The sequence below is a fragment of the Apteryx rowi genome, unplaced genomic scaffold (genome assembly GCF_003343035.1).
Source record: "Apteryx rowi isolate R43461 unplaced genomic scaffold, aptRow1 scaffold_170, whole genome shotgun sequence".
In the NCBI taxonomy this organism is placed as follows: Eukaryota; Metazoa; Chordata; class Aves; order Apterygiformes; family Apterygidae; genus Apteryx; species Apteryx rowi.
The window spans coordinates 950,844-969,629 of record NW_020447975.1 but is presented as its reverse complement, the minus strand read 5'-3'; the positions used below and the strand labels follow the sequence as shown (position 1 = coordinate 969,629).

The following is an 18,786-nucleotide window of genomic DNA, read 5'->3' as shown; positions in this document are numbered from 1 at the left end:
CTTTCCATTTTATTCATGCTTCTAYGAAAAGCAAGACCCACATCTTGTTTTTACCTTTTCCTATTTTGCTCTTCAGTCCAGAATTCCTTGGATAGCAGAGCCTGACGATGTGAGTTAAACACTGTGCTTAGCTGGGAAAGCCTCTTGGGTTTTGGCCCTGCTAGTTCTGTTTTAAAACATTTCCAGAGAATATTTTTGCATTCTGCCAAAGTTCTCCACACCTCCTATCCAGGTAGCTGCCAAATCCCTTGATCTTCATAGAGCAATAGACTCCATTTGATTTTGCACAATAAAAGCTGAAGCGTAATATCCCAAGGGTCTTTCCAGTTTCTGTGCCAATGGGGAGCCTTTAGTCTTAGCTCCAAGAGGAAATATCCATGGAGCCACTTTTGTACACGTATTAGGGAAGGAGCATTATTTTTGCTACTGCAATAGCCTGTAGTGAGCCAGGTTTAATGTTGGTGTCGATGCCAGCAGCAGGCTTACAGTCACTTAGGATTTTCTGTGTGCAGTTAGCTCTGACTAAATATATTGACATCTGCAGAGAGCTGCCGAGTCTCACTCTTTTGTACGTGCCAAGTAAAAATCATGACCCTTGAGCTCTCCCTCAAGCCAGTGCCTGCACATCTGTGAGCTGCAGCCTTTGAAGTAACTTACAGCCTATTAAAGGAGGAAATGGGACCTTCTCAGTCTCCTGCTGTGCAGAGCAATTGCCACTGGGGCTGTGACTGGTGCTACTGGTGACAGTCAGGAAGAGGAAGAAGTTTCCACGGATGTTTTTTATATAAAAGACTGCAAGGAAACTAGCTCACTGAGTATGTTCCCTGCTGCTCTTTGTGCTGTACAGAGCACGAGGGCCTTCAGCAGCTCCCCAGAGCTCTGGGAAAGCCTTTGAGCGCTGGTGTTGCTCAGCAATCCTCTTCTTCCCACAGCCAATGCAGACCCACACGGGCAGCACCCTGCTCCCTCCCCTGCGTCTCTTCATTGCTCTCTCCCATGGGCAGCTCCTGAGACATCAGCACATTCAAACATRTGCTGGAGATCAACCTCACGGCTGCCACAGAGCTGCTGGCAGGCTGCAGCAGGGAGATAAGGACTTGCCTTTCGCTCCTTGTCACAGGGATGTTACTCTGCTCTGCATTTCCCCCCTCTAAGTGCTATGGGTTGAGTTCACTTCTAAGACAGAGGAGCAGGTAAGCAGGTGGCTTTCCAGCCAGCATCAGTACAGGCTGCTTAGAGCTGCAGACTTGCCCACTTCCTTAACACTCATTTGACTCATAGGCWAAGCAAACAGCAGAAGCTTTTTCCAGGCTCTGTTCTGCAGCCCCAAACTGCAGGCAGGCACGGCCAGGAATTCACCTGCTGCAGGACACGGAGAGGCATCTGCCCCCCTGGCAGCACCACTGCTGCAGCACTGGGCAGCCTGCCTGTCCCGCAGCAGCTCCACAGCAGCACGAGCCTCCCGCGGCCGCATGGGGTCCTGTCTCTTACTAATAGTTGGTGGAGCTTGTTTTCATTAGTTATAATGTTTGGGAAGATCTGGAGGTCAAAGCACTCTGGGAAAGAGAGACATTTTGGCAGCCTGCTGCAGGAGCATGCTGTGRTCACAGCAGCAGAAACCCTCGTGCTAAGAGTTGCAGGGTTTCTGAGACAGATCCGTGTTCTACCCATGAGCCGCTGCTCAGAGCTGCAAGCTGGAAGCCAAAGAATAGAAGCGTCACTTCTGTAGCCATGCCACATCTCCCGGCGCCAGGGCCGAGCGGGAAATGGGCTCCGGTAAGGTGTGCAGCCAGGAGGGCGGCCTGCGAGCTGCAGGAGGTGCAAGTCCTGCAGCTGCAAAGGGAGAGGCTCCCCCAGGGACAGCGAGTCCCCCCCGGGAGAGCGCACCTCTTCGCAAAAAGCAGACGTAAATGTGCCTGTCCTCCCGCAGAGACGTGGGTTTCAGCCTTGGAGAAGATATGACTGTGACTAGTATTTTTCTGAGAAGTCTTTCAGAGATCATTTTTATCTAAGGCTACAGCAGACCTGACTCACTGAATGCGGGTGCGATCCCTACCATTTTCCAGACTCAAAGAAAACAGGGCTAGAAAGTGAGATCTAGTCCCTGCCCCAGGGCAGGATCAGCCCTGCCAAACACCAGTCTGGACAGTTGCTGGTCTGCTACTGCCTAAAATCCCAAACATGGAAGTTTCAGTGTTTTGCTGTCTGCACATCCAGAAGCATTTCCTACCTCTACATTAAACCTTCCCTGTTGCAATGTAAATCCACTCTACCCTGTCCGATTCCCAGTAGACACAGAGAACAGTCTCTCTCTTTACAGCAACCTCTGGCATTTTTGAAGACTCACTGTGTCTCCCCTCAGCATTCTCTATTCAAAATGCACAGTTTTTCTAATCTTCCCTCCTCAGTGTTTTCTCTAGACCTTTGCTCATTTTTGTGCCTTTTCTCCTCAAGCCTCTCCTGTCCGCTGCAACTCTTTCGAAGTGCAGCACCCAAATTGCACAGAGCGCTCCAGCTGAAGGCCTCCCAGTGCCTAGGAAAGCAGACGGGCTATTCCCTGCCCCGTCTGAGCGTGCAGCTCCCTGGTTATGCAGAGCTGTCAGCTTCTCAGGAAGAAAATAACAATCCCGAAGGAAGAACAAATCCCACGGACCCAGCTGTCCCCAGAGGCGGGTCAGCGCTGTGAGCGGCTGCCAAGGCAGGGTGAGGAATCTCCACCGCCGAAGGCCTCTGAGAGCAGCTTGGGCCAACATCAGCCAGCACAGGCTGCGCGAGAGCCGTCCCTGCTCCCGGACCAGGGACAGGCTGGGTGACTGTGCAGCACATCCTTTCTATATCTCTGGCTATTCTGAAATAAAACTGTTCCTTCTTATTTTCTTGGTTTTGTATTCTATTTCCCTGGAGCCAGAAGAGAGGCTTAAATACTGCCGTATTTTATATCTCAGGCAATCGCATGTGAATAAGAAAAGGTCACTCTCATTTCCATACAGAAAAATAGTAATAAAATTTGTCAGTTAATGTTTGCTTGGAGGACAGCAGGCAGAGCCCCTAGAGCCATCCCCTCCTCAAACACAGTGGATGCAGCTAACAGGCACTTTAAAATAATTTGGGGATTGTTTTTGTTTAACAAGTTTCTGGGCAGATTCACAGGCACAAACATATCAGGGTCTTTCTGAATGCTCATATAAGGGTGCTGAGTGCTCATACAAAATGAGTGAACTCAGCCTCTTGGTGAATGTAAAAAAGGGACATTGTCCACCTAAGAAATGGATAGAGCACGTCTACCTGCATTTCCCATGTTACAGGACTGCTCCTTAGCTAAACGTGGCTCTGCCATGCCCCGGCTGCCTGCTCGGGCACCTGCAGCGGCTGGACGCAAGGCGTACCTTACAGATCCCGTTGATGCACATGTCCCGGCTCGCATTCATTTCGTAACACGGGGTCCCATCGATGACAGCATCCCGCAGCTTTTCTGCAAAGTATTCATCTTCTGGCCGGCAGTGCAGCTCGCATGGATTAACTGAGGAAGCAAACAGACAGTAAATAAACCTGACAAGCCGGGGTATCTGTGCACTTTCTTCTGTCTCCTGTTTTCTCCAGCAGCGCTGCCCTGTCACAGTCCCTGGACTCACACTGACAGGATTCACCTTCACTCTAAATAACCATCTCTGAAAACATAAATTAACCCTGCAAACCCAGCCAGACTCTTAATTTAAAATACAGTACAAATACTCCGGAAGAGTGGTGGAAAAGAAAGGCAAATCCTATACAGGTAGTCAGTACAGATTCCAGACACGAACAGCAAAAATAAATCATTAGCAAAAATCTATTTCAGATTTTTAATTGGCACTGCAAATTGAAACCTTGCAGCAGGTTTTATTTTAGACTCACTGTTGTTCGGCACTGGCGTCCACTTGTACAGTTTTCCTTTATAGAGCATGGGATTGAACTGGCTGCACTGGATCTGGCGGAAGGATGGCTTGTTGGGGGGACACGGTTTAACATTGCAAATCCGGAACCGCTTTCGTTCCCCAAGGCAGTATCTGCCCCCGTACTTCGGCCTATTAGCAGAAGGGAAAAGGAAAGGCAAACACATACTGCACATGAGGATGAAACTTTTTCACAGATAAAGAAGGGCTAATTTTTCAGGGTTTTTTTGGACCTGCTGTTAATGTTTGATCTCCTTAGGCTGGGTCAAACATGATTCCACCTGAAGTCAATGGGGAATTTGCTGACAGCTTATATAGACCAATCTACTGTGACTTTCTTATAAGAAAGTTATATATGAAACCAGCAACCATTCCAGAATAACCCCAAACCCACAAAGCAAGCCTCTGAAATGACAAGAAAGCATGCCCCACACCTTGTTTCTATAACTCCTTTCTAAATTAATGCTCTTGCTGATGGTGGAGTTGCCAGACTGTGCAGGATGAGAACTTGACCTTCTCGTGGTTTTCTAACACTGTGGATCAAAGGTCGCTTTTGCTAAGTGAAGGCTGTCAAGCTGAATTTCTGCACTGAAGGACCCAGCTCTCTTGCCGAGATGTTGCCATGCTCCCCCCAAAAGGGAAATGTGGTTTGTTGTCCAGGGAGGCGACTCTGCTCCTTTGGACAAAGCCTGTTGCTCCTCTTCGGCAGTCTCTGGTAACAAACAAGCCCATGGAGCTCTGAGCAGAAACAAGCTGAATTCCAAATAAAAAATAACGAAGCTCCATTCTAGTGTGGTTTCTCCCTCCCTGCCCCTAGCCTGGATTCAACAATTGCTGCATTCAGAAGCAACCTTCCCAAATGCGACCTGCCTGGAGAAGGAGGCTTGAGGCCCCGCCAGTGCCTATTTCTTGGCAGGTGTGAGTGCAGAGGAGGGCTCGCTCTGGCTCGCCTCCCCTTCAGCTCAGTTCAGGCTGCATGGAGGGGCAGCAGTCCCAGCCAGCTTGTAAATGGGCTGTTGCAGAAGTAAAAGCTCTGAGCACCCCCAGGCTGTGCAAGGACCAGCCTCCCTGGGCCCATCTGTGTAAGACACGTCTCGGCCGAGCTCTGCGTGCCGTTACCTGTGCACTTGCTGTCAAAGTGCAGAACGTGGTCCATGTTTTTCCTAGAAGAAATCGAACTATAACATCATCATCACATCTGGGGCCTGAAAACATGCGAATTAACTGAAACTCAGGTGCACACCTTCTGAATGTCCCGGCAGGAAATCCCCAGGGAACCCCAGGAGGAAAGGCCCAAGGCCCGATGCAGAAACAGGGACCAGACAGGCTTCCACCAGTGTTAGTGGCTTTTGGATCAAGATCTAAAAGCTATGGGGCTTGTCTCACTATTGATAGTCCTGATTAAGTATATTAAAACAATATGCAGCCACAACAACGTATTTTAAACAGCACATGTTATTTTTACTTTATTTTTCTTACCCTTTTGTTTAGCATGCTATAAATAGCCCAAGAAACATGCTAGTCTTTAGTGGAAGAGGCAAAAGACAAAGACAGCTACTTCAAATGAATTTGGATTGAGGGATCTTGTAGGAATATGTACAGACTATTGACAGAATGCACATATGAAATGCTATTTATAATAAAAATGTTGAGCTATCAGCTCCCTAGCTTATGGAAGGTGACAGAGTCTTTAAAGTGCAGTTGACTTCCCTCCGGCTGCTGTTTGTTGTTTACATTTCACTTCATGCAATTGGAGCTGCCTAATCCAATCCGCGATTGTTTCTGATCAGATTTTCTTTCTTGTTCTCAGACGTTAGCACAACAACGCAACGTTGGGCTAAATGGTGGAGTGGCTTTGTTTTTATCAGTGCACCTATTTGCTTCATGAAAGGATCAAACACACCAAAAAAGGGCCAAGGGAATCAGTCATTTTCGCAAGTCCTCTGTGAAGACTCTAGAGGTTCACAGCTATATTTTGAGCCTTGTCCCTCTTGATGGTCCCTCCTTAACGTTGCAAATATGGCCAATTTTATAGCCCTCATTTATGATGCTATAAAAGCAGTTATTAAAGTTAAGTGTCACTGGCAACATTCGTGCCTGAAGCCTTCCTACCTCCCGTAATTGCAGTCAGGCATCGTTACCTCTGCAGGGACACCGACCTCAGCTCCGTTTATCCCATAACTGACGGGCAATTGCCATTCCTGAAGGAGGTAAAACTGGCTGCCTCCATTCCCCAGGGAATTAAAACATCTGTTTTACCATCCCGGCTGTTACAACCTGATGAGATTGCTTTGGCTGACASCACAGATTGATGTAACCGTAATTCTCTCCAGCTTCCCACACGTTTACCTGAAAACGATCCCACTGCTTGAAGCACTTTAACAGATACTCTTTTTTCCAAGAATTGTATTTCCAAGTGAATAACTGCAAGCCGCGGACACAAACCCTGTTCTCTTGTTACACTAATGTCGGCAGGTGTTCATCTTCTCAGAGCAATGTGTCCTTAGAGCTTCCCCAGGCTCGTGCTCCTACCCGCAACATCAGGCGGTTGCCCGTTTTGTGGCCGGTTTAGAAAAGCTGCTCCCCATGCCTCCCAAGGACGGCTTTCTGACTCTGCTTTGCTCCTACTCCTGGCAAAACAAGTGGCAAATCTGCAATTGCTGAACTGGGAGCTGGGCTGTGGCAAGTCCCCCACGCTTCCCTCCCCAAATCTAACGTCCTGTGACGGGGACTGAGGCGCTCTGGGGACAGCTCTGTTTAAAATTGCATCATTGCAGCAGCTGTGGAGCTAACCAGGCTGCTCTTGTTCACCTCTGCTACAGCGTCTCTCTGGGGAGGGCTCTGGGGTCTGGAACCCTTATGTGCTAAAACCAATTTGTGGCTACAACACTTAATCCTGCTCTTGAGCAAGATGCGGCTGTGCTAAGGCAACACTGGAGAGACTTCTGCCAGTGGGGATACTTTGCCAATGCTTTCCTAACACTTCTCCAGATGGCCTTGCGGTTTCCCTTGCCCCATCACAGACGTCCCCGCGTTTTCCACTGTTTTCCAGACTGCCACGGGCTCTGCACTGGGCCAGCCTGTCTGGGGAGAGGGACTGTGAGCAACATCTGCACCCTGGGAAGCCAAAAAGTCTGTCGTTCATGCATGTTACGGGCACCAAGAAGAAGCAAGACACAACTGCATGTTTCGCGAATTGAGAGGAAGGTTAAACTTTATAATCTCTCTAACCTGAACTCATTGGACCTGATCTTGTTCTCTGTCTGGGTTAGTTATAGGTGCTGCTCTACTGTAAAAACACTGACATGCCCAACAGTACAGCAGAGCTGGTCTCACAGTAACTATTTGTTTATAAGCCAACAGGATTCAGATTTTGCAGGATGCGTTCCCAAAACTTACAACTCTTTTACAATTAAGAACTGCTTAATTGATAGTGCTTGGCGACATCCAAATGTTTTCTAGAAAAGAGCCTGCTGACTGTTTTGTCTCTAAAATTCCTGTGAAAATCTCTCCGCATTTTCAGCTATCCTCTCCCTTTCTCCACCTTGCTCTGGAGGAACAACGACACAGATTGATTGCAGTTTTGTTGGCAGTCCAAGCAAGGATGCAAAGGTCGGATGATCAACGGGGCAGAGCTCCCGACCACAACAAAGAGTGGACGCGTGCTTACAGGAGCTCTATATAAAACCGCCCTTGGCCCATCCAGCTTTGGTTTCCACACTGGATGTTCTCTGACTGTTTCAACACAGTAACTCAACCTGACGAGGACTGGAGGATTGAAGCACAGGTCAAACATGAACAAGTGTCCAGAGCAGAGAAATCTCACAAGACATCTATTTAGAAGAAATATATTTCTTAAGGTTTTTGATTTTCCATGTTCATGTTTTCTAAACAATAGAAGCTGTCAGAAACACTCTGTATATATGAGACTATAAATTCTCACTTATTTACCAAGATACTTGTGAAAGTAGTTCTAAAAAATATAATTCTTTCCAGTATTTTTAAAGTAAAAGGCACTTTAAAAAGGTGTGATAGGTTTTTCTCATATGCCAACAGACAACGAAAATAATGCCACCTTTTCTTGACACTTGCCGTTTTGCCAGGTTGGTTTGGTCACAACACCTTCTCCGGCCCACATCCCCATGACCTTATGAAAATTACATTTTCCCTGATCAGTTAAATCTGGGCACACTGTGGTGAAGAAAATAAAATTAATTATTATTTTACGGTTATGTTTACATAACCTTCCTTTAGGAAATACCTAAAGAAGCAAGAACTGCCCAATGCATGCATTTGTTCACTTAATCCAAAAGACAAAGCTGAAGATTTACCTACAGTGGCCAAAACAAACAACTCCCTGGGGGAAATTCTGCTGCTTTTACAGTGTTTGCTCTCCTACGTGCCTGCAGCTGTGTTTAAAACACTCTATAAACTACAGTTGCACTTCTGTCACAAAACTCATGTCAAACATAAACCTAGCTCTTGACCTAGGAATGAGATTACATAGCACTTTTTTAAACAGTTCAATACCATGTGTTAAAAGCAATGTACCCAAGAAAGAAGTTAGGCAGAAAACGCATCTGGGCTCACTAGATATCCTTCTTTTTTAATTTTCAAATCTCTTTTAGCCATTGAAAACTGACTGCCACTGGAAAATTCAGTAAGGGCCATAAAGCATCTCGGCCTCATGCTCAGTTACTCTCGGGGATCTCAGGAGAACTCGCACATGTGTCTAAAACACCCAGCGAGGAAACGCTGGTGAGCAAAGCACTGACACCCACAGGGTTCGGCCGCATCATCAGGTCAGCAAGCGGGAATGGTGGCAAGGAGCAGGACTGGACGGATGGACTGCTGTGAAAACGGCACCCCGAGAGGCTGGCAGCGGCTGCCTGCCTCCTTCCAGAGCCTGCTTTCCCCTAGCACTGCTGCCATTCCTGCCTGGCGGGGAGTGCTCTTGGGAGCCTTCCCGCCTTGTGTCCTGAGCATGCCGTTGTCTTTTAAGCTGTGCTTCCTTGGCACTGGGGCATTTAGTTTAATGGAAATTCCATTACAAACTGGTGGCATGTCACAGCTCAGACGCCTTTGGCTCATTTTCTCACCTTGTTCACAACCCCCCTTTTCTCCCTCCTATTGCAGATCTCTCTCTGACACCTGGGCAATCCAGAGGGATTCGCTTCTAATCCAATACAACAGTGATCTGGCAAGAAGAGAGACATCTGGGGAGCAGATGTGCCAGCCTGGAATTACCGGATAGACAATGCTACTTCACAGTCAGTTATTTAGATACTTTCACTAGAGTGCCACCTTTCCTATGCCACATTTGGCTGCTGCATCAGTGAAGTCTGATAGGAGAGAACGTCCCCCTTTGTATCACAGCTCGTTATAACTTGTACAGAAATTGCTCGTGGAAAGCAAAGGAGTGATAAACAGCAATGGAATTTTTCGAAATGATTCTGAATCAGGATCAAAGAACATTTATTTTTCTTTTCTGTCACGATAAGACACTGAATGTGTTTTACATTTACAAGCACTGAGTCTTTGTTCTTTGTTTAAACCATATTCCAAATGCTTTCTGCCTCCATGTAGCAGAAGCAATGTATATCTGAAAGGAGACATAGAAAACTCTATACTTCCACAGGCTTTCTACTACCCAGATGGCTGGATAACCCTGTGAAATGAATTGCCTGTGGTGTTTCAAAAGAACATTGTTCTAAAAGATAACTGAATAATGACACCACTCATCTGTACAGTTTTGCTGTGTGATGCAAAAATGGGTTAGGACCAAACAGGTCAAATGGTGGTGGCAGACTTTACCAGGTGATAAGAAAGTATTGGGTTCCTCTCTTTAAATGCAGCTCAGGGGGAGCCAAACGAATAGCTTGTATAATAACTGCGGAGAGGGAGCATTAGCTTACGTGGGGTTGCTGCACTGCCTTTCTGCGTTCTGCACACCAGCGCCACAGGTCCGTGAACACGAAGACCAGGAACTCCAGGACCCCCAGCTGCCATCAATAGCATCAGGACGGTAACCCACTTGCACACACTCTCCATTGAAGCACCACTGTAAAGAGACCAGCCGGAAGAAGGGAAACCAAGGTTTAACGATAGGATCACCACATACCGATTGACACTGATTCAGAGACCCTTACCTCAAGGAGCGCTTAAGTCCAGCACTCCTGCTCTGAAAATCCATGCTTCTTTCACACCAAGATGCTTAGAGGTCAGCTAAGCTCTGCGAGAGCAAAGTGCAGCTCCAAGTAATGGGAAATTCAGGGATGTTCGGCTAATTGAAGATTTGCATGAGAGAACACTCCTGAGTAACCCAAACCTCCACTGAGGTCTTTCAGCAACAAGATTTGTAGTCTGACTTCATTCCAGAAGGGAAGAGCCAATGTGGCATAACCATGGAGAATGGGTAATGTGGGAGGTTTTGCAGGGAATGGCTGCTTAACCGTGGCATAATCCCCAGTGCTCTAGGGCCAAGTCACTGGGCAGTGACACTTAAACCACAAGGAAGAGAAGTGTACAGATATTTTTATGACTATATAGTTTTATACTACCTTGGACAGGAAGCTACTGTTCTGGRAGAGAAATGCGTGTTGGCTCTGTCACAGGGCCATTCTAGTACAGGAGCCAGCACTATCCCATAAAAGGGTCACTGCAGCGGCCAGGAGCTGGCTGCACATCGCAGCTCCTGGAGGGGCAGGTTTCCTCTTCTGCACCCTGCGCSCACCTGGAGCGGTGCACACCGAGCTGCTGCAGGTGCCTACAGGGCTCCTGTGCTTGGTTTGCGCTACCTGAGCAAAGAAACGGGGGAACAGAGGCCTCCATGCAGGCCTCCGCTCTCCGTGGGAATCGGTCTGCCACATCTGCCACAGAAACCCGTCAGAGAGCAGAATAGGACTTGCACTTTTATGCAATGCTAATAAACTGCAGGTTTCACTTTTTTAAGGCCAGTCAGCTTCACTAAAGTGCATCTCTCCCCAAAAGCAATGGGAGTTTGGCCAGAGCTAAGACAGCGAGGTAAGCCAATCCTCCGTGCACAGGAGTCTGCAAAACTGCAGTTTTTATGCCTGTTAGACAAAAATCCTCCCTTGTGGGCAGGAAAAGGAATCACTGCAGCTGTAGATATGACTGCTTCTAATTACCTTGTTGTCTCCGCATGTTGTACCGTCAACGGCAGCATCCAGCTTGGAATGGCATGTGTTCCCCACCGTGCACCACAGCGTATTGCAGACACTCTGCAGAAAACATGTTTGCATAGGACACGCTTACTGCAAAGTCCAGTGCACCAGTACAAATTTAACTTTGCCAGACACATTCATGCACCAATGGGGCCCTGGACCAATCAATCAGCAAAGAGCCGAACTCCATTCCCTGCTCCTCTCCTCGTGCCATCCGCCTCTCCGTTTCTATATTCAGCTCCCTTACCTTCCTCTCCTCCTCTACACTGACCCCTCTGTTAACTGCCAGGAGGGAGTCAGTGACTGCGGGATGGGGCGCGCTGGGAGCAGAGGGCTCTGCAAACAAACCTCCCTCCCTCTGGCTCAGCTGAGAGAACAACGGTCTTTTGTCCATAGTCAATCACTTTGCCTCATCCCCTTGTTACCGGGGGAGCACTGCCCTGCGCACAGACCCTCGCCACCCAGGCCGCCCCCGAGGCACCCGATCCTGGGTTACATTGAGAAAGCAGGGGAAAAGCCCTGGCTTACGTCCATGTCGTCGCAGAAGGTGGAGTAGGAGCCGTACTGCAGCCGGCACTGGTGACTGACGTCGTAGAGAACGCCCGGGGGCACCAAGGGGTAGTCCAGCACTTCTCGGGCAGGCGGGTCGTCCAGACACAGCCCCCAGCCCCGGCTGCAAGAGAGAAGTCGGAGCAGGCATCGCCATCGGCCCCAGCAAGCCGGTGAAGACGCTATCTCATACAATGCTCCAGCTGTTGCTAGCAGTGGAAGCAAACAACTCGTTATTGTCTCATTACCGTAAGCTTTTACTTTTTCATTCTGATACGAGCCTGGGTCTTCAATAATTTCGAGACCTGCTCCAACATGAGGATGTGTATATACTGTTATCTGTTTTTCTCGGTGGGAGCTCAGGTGCTCTGCTCTCAGAGCACTTTCCCTGTCCTCGGGGCAGTGCAAGTCATGGGGAAGCTGAAGGTGCACGAAAGCAGCAAGGGCTTCTCTGTGCGGCTCCTGGGAAGATGCCTGGCAGCGAAGACTCTTTCCCCTGCATATTTCACATCCCCCAGCCCACAAGACCAATGTCTTAACTGCATTGAACGTTGCTTGCTGACCCAACAAGACTAGAAAAATAAACCGTTCTTGGGCCAGGTGACGTGCTTGACTGAAAATCCAGACAACTCTCTTTTAAAATCTTTGCTCAAATCAAACAAAGTCTTTACAACTGCTCTCAGCAATTTGTTTACTCCCACTTTCTGGCTGACAAAGGAAGCTGTGCAATGCTCTCACGGGAGCACTGTGAAAGTGCCGTCCCACAGGAGTATCCGTTCTCACAGGCTTTCCAGCCACACTGTAGACTCAACAGACCTGGGTGCAACTCCTTAGAGGTCTGTGGAAAAGCTATTTATACAAAATCTCCAAATAAATGGCTATGTTTTAAGGAGCTCAGCTGTGAGCCCACGAGGGAGGGTGTTTTTCCAGCGCTCACTGGCTACAGCAGCGCTGTGTCCTGCAACGCTCTGTGCTGTGTGTGCACAGCAGCACTGCTCTTCCTTGAGTGTCCAATTCTGCTCCCATTTCTACCTACCAATGACTTTAAGCCTGGACCCACACTACTCATTTTGGCTAACGGACAGACATCAGACAGGGCAAAAGCTATCAGGAAGGGCAGAAGCTATCAGCTGGATTTCTCCATGAAAGCAAAGACTTGCAGAACAGAGCACTTTGCATTCACCAGAAACACTAGCAGTTTCTTCCTGAAGAGTATTTTAACTTATTAACCATCTTAGGCATAGGCAGTTCAACTCATACTGGAGGGTACAAAATGAAAGGAGAGGGTTAAACTTGTCAGCCTTGACCCTCTGCGTGCCCAGGGGCCCCAGGTTCTCTAAGGGGCAACACACAAGGCAACACCAACACCTCCCCCAAAGGAGATGTATGGAACAATACACCCAATTTTGTTATGTTGTGGTTTGGCAGCAAGGCAGCTCTGCCTGCGCTACTACTACGGGGCCATACAACCCTCTGCAGCCCACAGCATGGTTCCAGATGTCTGAAGCTCTTGGGTGAAGCAGACATGCAACCAAAGTGGAGATCCTAACTGGAGATGTGTAGTCCCATCACCACAGGAGCACAGGATGTCCCACAGGAGCCCTTACAAAACTGCAGCCACGCATGACTCCAGCAGCCAGCTCACAGCTCACCAGGCTCACCACCCGCTGCCTTCCCCCTCTGGCAGGACCGGCTTCCTTCCCACTGTTCCCTTGCAGCCCACCAAGCTTCAGTCCCAGAGCCAGCGCCGAGAACCCCGCTGCCCCAGACAAAGTGTCCAGCTGCTCCCCAAAGGAAAGCCAGAAACGTCACTTTGTATGGGAATAAACCCTTGACTTTCAGCTTTGCAACCAGGTCACCAGCTAAGTCCTCAATCTGGAGTCAGGACCTCAGTGTCACCATTCAAGGTGAAGGGTTTCATTTGAACAAACATTTCGTTGCTGAAAAACAGATGTCCTTGCGTTCATACATCACGCTGACCCCAGAAATATCCCTGTGGATACTCCAATACTAGTGTCAATGTCCTGCTAATAAAAATAAAATAGACTGTCAGCAACAAACCTCACTTATCCTCATATTTGCAGCTACAAACAGTGCCCAAACTATGCTGGACAGTACATCTTTAGAAAAGACATGCTAAAACCAAGGCCAAAGCACTGTCAAGAAGGCCTAAGGCATGCTGCCAGGTTGATGGAGAGCAGCGAGTCCCTGGATGCTCCCGGCCTGCTTTCACTGTTGTAAGTGGGTTTGCTATGAGGCTTCACAAACACACAAGAAATTGTCACTAGTTTAACTTACGGTGTTGATTTAAACAAACTTGTTTCCAGCAACACAAAGTTTCCAGCGTGGGTTTCTGAGCAGATTAGATTACTTTCATTTGTTGTCATTGGGAACAGGTCTAAATTAACTTGAAATAAGATTCCTTTTTAACCAAAGCTGGCACCACACTCAACAGCTTAGTTCACAAGCGGGTGGCAGCTGGGCTGGCACAAGCGCCTGGAGTAATGGAGAGCTCCCACGCCATGGAGGGCCAGCGATGCCAGGGCATGACGCCGGCGTGCACGTCCAGGACATGCACCTCTCTCCTCCTCTCACATCCTGCCCCAGGGAGGTTCCTGCTACACAGCTCAAACAGCTCAGCCAGCTCACAGATAACGCAGCTATTTAAAATACCATCTGTATATTTTCCACAAGCAGCTTCCCCACTGGAGAAAATAGTAAACACATTGCTTTCACTAGCCCAGTGTCTTGCAATACATTGCTTCCTTCCAGCCTCTAGCAAGTCTGCCAACAGCTCAACCATCGTCCCTCTCATCCTACTGGAGGAGGAAGGATTTTTGTGGGTGACGTAAGACTGAACTGGCATTAATTAAGTGTAGATCAGGCAACCAGGTGCAGTATTATGGTCCAGCCTCAAGCTGTAAGCCATTTCAGGCGTACAGCAAAGTCACTGCATTGCAGCTCTACAGATATTTTCTTTACCTGCTGGTGGAAAACATCTAGAAAAAATATTTTCTATAAACTTGGAAAGAACGATATCTTTGCTGGGGACAGTAAAGGCTTAAGTATTGGGCTCCTGCATTGGCTTCATCCATGATACTGGTGCTCCTTTGAACTAGTTCACCAACCATCTATTCAGTCTAAAAGCATATGGGGCCTCCACATACTGTTCTAAAAACTCTAGTCAACCTTTCCTACTCTTTGATCTGTTCAAGGCATTTTCTATCTTTCCTCAGTTTATGGGAGAGGTCTGCAGTCCTAGTATGAGAGGATGATTTAGATTTGCTATTGACTTTGCCAGCAGTATGTTCAAAATCTATTTCTTCATTAAACATTTTACAATAGTCCTACTGGTATCTTCACTTGACTTCCAAGTTTTGCACAAAAGGGCTAATTGAGCCAGCAAAAATTGGCATGATTTTTGTTCTGTCTTTGAAGGGATATACAGTAAACTGCACTCTCTGCAGTAAGATTTCACAGGGGTCTGTCCTGCATCTGCCTAATTCAGTCTGTTCATTAATGAGCCAGATGATGGACTAGATGGTATGATGATTAAATCTCCATATGAGAGTACGCTGGAAGGATCTGCAAGCACATTTGAGAGTAGGATTAAAATTCCAAAAGCTCTTGAAGAACTGGAGTAATGGTCCAAAAAGCCAGGGCTGAACTCAATAAAAACAAATGCAGGATTCAAACTTGGGAAAAATCAGCTGTGCAAATAGAGGATCTAGAATAACTGGCAGAAGAGCAGTGCAGGAGGAAGGGCTCTGGGAGCTACTCTGGCTGAGCAGGGGACAGCAGCGTAGTGCTGCTCACGCAAGTAAACATCTCCCACATCCAGGTTAAAGAAATGTGGTGCCTGACTAGAAGAACTCACAGGAGGACAGTGGAAGAAGGCCTTCATCACTGCGAGGAAAGACTAAAAAAGTGGTTGTTTGAGCTAGAGGAGAAAAGACTGAGGTGAGACATGACCATCTGCAGCTATGGGAAGGCTGCTGCTGAGATGAAAGGACTGTTCTCCACCCCATAGCATATCCATGGGCCCAGGCAGAGCATGCATTAAGATAGCGAACCCATTTAAAAATATTTTTCTACTAGCTGAGCTCGGGAAGAGTTCACTTCATGTTGAGGAGTGCAAGCAAAGAGACCTTAGAGCATCTTCTAATTTCTCCAAGGATTAGAGGGGAAAAATCACCAAATGTCAAAAAAGGGCTTGTGCAGAAAGTGCTAGTGTGACACAGAGCAGATCAGCTGTCCATCTCCAGAGCTGGGAGATGCAGAGCTGTCACTCAACCATGGGGATGTCACCATTACCTGTCACTTATTGCAAGATCTGGCCTGCTCCAGGATCCCTCATTAGCTTGAACAGAGGGAGCTCACGATGCTATTCCTTTGGGGGAACAGAGGACGCGGGGAGGTGACCTCTCCAGCTGTCCTGGGTGTCAGAGAGGACCCTGACTCACTGTCTCGCAAAGGGGTCACGGTGCTCAGCCCCAGCCAGACCCCAGCAAGGAGCCTCCTGCACCGCACATGCAGTGCCAGGGGGACAGCAGGGCCATGCCATTGCCAAAGACGTGAATTGTTTTCAGATGCTCAAAAATTCAGCGGCACTCTCCCTCTTTTCTAAAATAATAATCATCTGAAAGTGCACTTTTTTTAACATGAGGTCTGTTCCAAGCACATCTAGCAACCCCAGGTCAGCTGAGTCTCATTTTTTGGCTTACTCCTTTCCATTTTCCTGCCAACATCGTATCATAATACACTCATGTCTGTGCTCACAACAGGCCTCTCCTTTGCCTCAGGGATGTCACAGACATTGAAAGGGGCCTGCTGAACTGTTCTCTGCTCTTGAAGGAAGAGCTGACCCCTCTGGGAAGAGAGTAAAGACAGACAAAAACACAACTGGAAAAGCATCCAGATGGCCTGCTTCTTCCCTGCTGCATCTAATAGCAGCTCAAGGTTATTGCAAGCAGGAAATTCTTAAGTTAAAAGTGAAGGTTAAAAATAGAGGGCCAAGTATTCTGCAGATTCAAGAAAGCACCATTCTACTCAAGACCATAAATCAACAATAATTCATCCTACCTGGGGGCCAAGCTTGTATGTTTTTGGCTGGGATTGATTTGACTGGGATTTAGAAATGGGGGATCAGCACCTAGCCAAAGTTCCTATCATGCAACTCCCTGGGCCCTTGCTAACACATCAGCACAGAGCTAGAGTTTCGCCAGTGCTGTTTCTTGCAGATGCTCTCATTGTTTTCTAATCTTCCTGTAGCAAGGAAGAAAAATGTTCCTCCAGTGCAAGATACTGGCTAGCAAATGTAAATCTCTGGGCCACGTTCTTAAGAACTTAATAACAACAGGCTGAAAAATCAGCCACAGGGTGCTAAAAATAAACAAATGCATGAAAGAATTTGGCTCAGTTTAATCTCATCATGCGATGCCTCCTGCCTATAGGCAAACACTGTTAGTTTGCCTTGAGCAGGGTCTCTCTGCCAAGATGAGTGTAAAGTGAGATCAGGCTGTCCAGTGCTCTGCAATGAGACACATCAGATCTCAGCAGGGAGAGAGAATATCTTGGGACAATAAATGAATGTCAAAGCCACTCCCTTTCCCCCCGGCAACCAAACAAACACTCATATTTACAAGGTGCTGTGAATGGCATGGGAAGACAAACACAGAGATCACACCGTAGTGGTATCTGAAGCCTGGTCCTGACACACGTACACGTTGTGCCCGCAGACCATAGCAGCCCTGGCTCCCTGGCGCTGCACCCACCGACCTCCCGGCAGTGAGTGGTGGCCATCCCGGCTCCCTGGCGCTGCACCCACTGACCTCTCGGCAATGCAGGTCTGGCTGGGCTGGGACACATGGGCCCACGTAGTCTGTTTTCACCTCTGAAAGACCTCCCCCTGGTGCAGTAAGCTATATAAATCATGCTTGCTATGGAAAATTGCTCCTTCTGCTTGACAGCTTGGCTGGGTCGACATGCTTCCAGCTGGACTGCCCTCAGTCATGCTGGTACAAATGAAACGTGGCTCCAGTCCTGGCACTGACTGACACAGGAGCATGGAGGAGCAGACCTGGCTCCAGTGTTCTGCTGCTGAGCAAATACACTTTGGGAACCCAGACTGCTAAGTCAACAAAGAAAACTGCTCTGGCTTTATTTGTCCAAACCAAAAGCAACAACCTAGTGTGCTGCCACGCAAATGTTTGCATTGCTTTTGTGTACAAATACTCATTCTTCCTAGCAAAGACCTAGGCAACTGAGTCAGTTAAAAACACCCCCAAATCCCCTGGGGTTGACTTCTAAGAGCAGTAAGATGAGTCACTCTGCTGACTACAGACCCCAAAGCCCACCTCAACCCTCATGTGTGGAGGTTGAGCATCCACACAAAAGGAAGATGAGAAGAGAAAGTGAGGGACTTACTCAAGGAATCGTGTGATGTACTCCCTGCTGCAGCGGGACCAGGTGAGTGGGGACGTATCGTACAGGAGCTGTGGAGACATGATGAAAGGTCTTTTCCCAACTGGCTCACAGTCATTGCTGCTTCCATCATGCTGAATCCCAAAACTGTGTAAGAGCACAGTCCCACAAAGGAGAGGTGAGCCGCATGCCTGCCACAACCACGCAGGTTCTCTGCTTTCTAGCAGAATGACATACATCACACCCGACATTGCGAACATTCAGAGCTTCTCGGGGGAACTTGTGGATTAACAAACACAAGGGCAATTGGCAGTTTGGGAAATTTTAATTGTCAACCTGGGACCATGCTTTAGTGGACAGGAGCTGGGCACCCAGGGGCTAATCTCAGCTCTGTGACCTTGGGTGAATCCTCCTTTCTGCATCTCCTTTCTGCCCTCTTGACTGAAATATAGATCGCCTCTCGCTGCACAGAGGGTGCAGTGTCTCTGCTCTTTTGCAGTAGGAAATGCTGCTGAGCAATGAACGCAGGGAGATGACGGCAGCTGGGAGAAGCGGGAGTTTTCCTCTTGCGCGTTTCAGGGCTGCAAAGCGTGGCCGCGCTGCACTAGCAAACAAGCTGAGCCACCGGAACTGCCTGTCTATGGGCTCCTTGAACTGGCTCATGTGAAATTGTTTTACCTTGTAATCAGTGTGCCAAAAGC

At 48.1% G+C, this 18,786-nt stretch overlaps 1 protein-coding gene across 1 annotated transcript in view; it reads right to left on the bottom strand.

Moving 5' to 3' along the window:
- ADAMTS7 (ADAM metallopeptidase with thrombospondin type 1 motif 7) overlaps positions 1-18,786 on the bottom strand; it is a gene marked incomplete at its 5' end in the record, with an annotated part of 77,797 nt that overhangs the window by 42,842 nt on the left and 16,169 nt on the right. The window contains 6 exons of the mRNA XM_026060722.1: positions 3,387-3,520; positions 3,892-4,061; positions 9,845-9,990; positions 11,078-11,170; positions 11,642-11,786; positions 18,089-18,232. Of these exons, the coding sequence (XP_025916507.1) occupies positions 3,387-3,520; positions 3,892-4,061; positions 9,845-9,990; positions 11,078-11,170; positions 11,642-11,786; positions 18,089-18,232 (832 nt within the window). The remainder of the gene's footprint in view (positions 1-3,386; positions 3,521-3,891; positions 4,062-9,844; positions 9,991-11,077; positions 11,171-11,641; positions 11,787-18,088; positions 18,233-18,786) is intronic.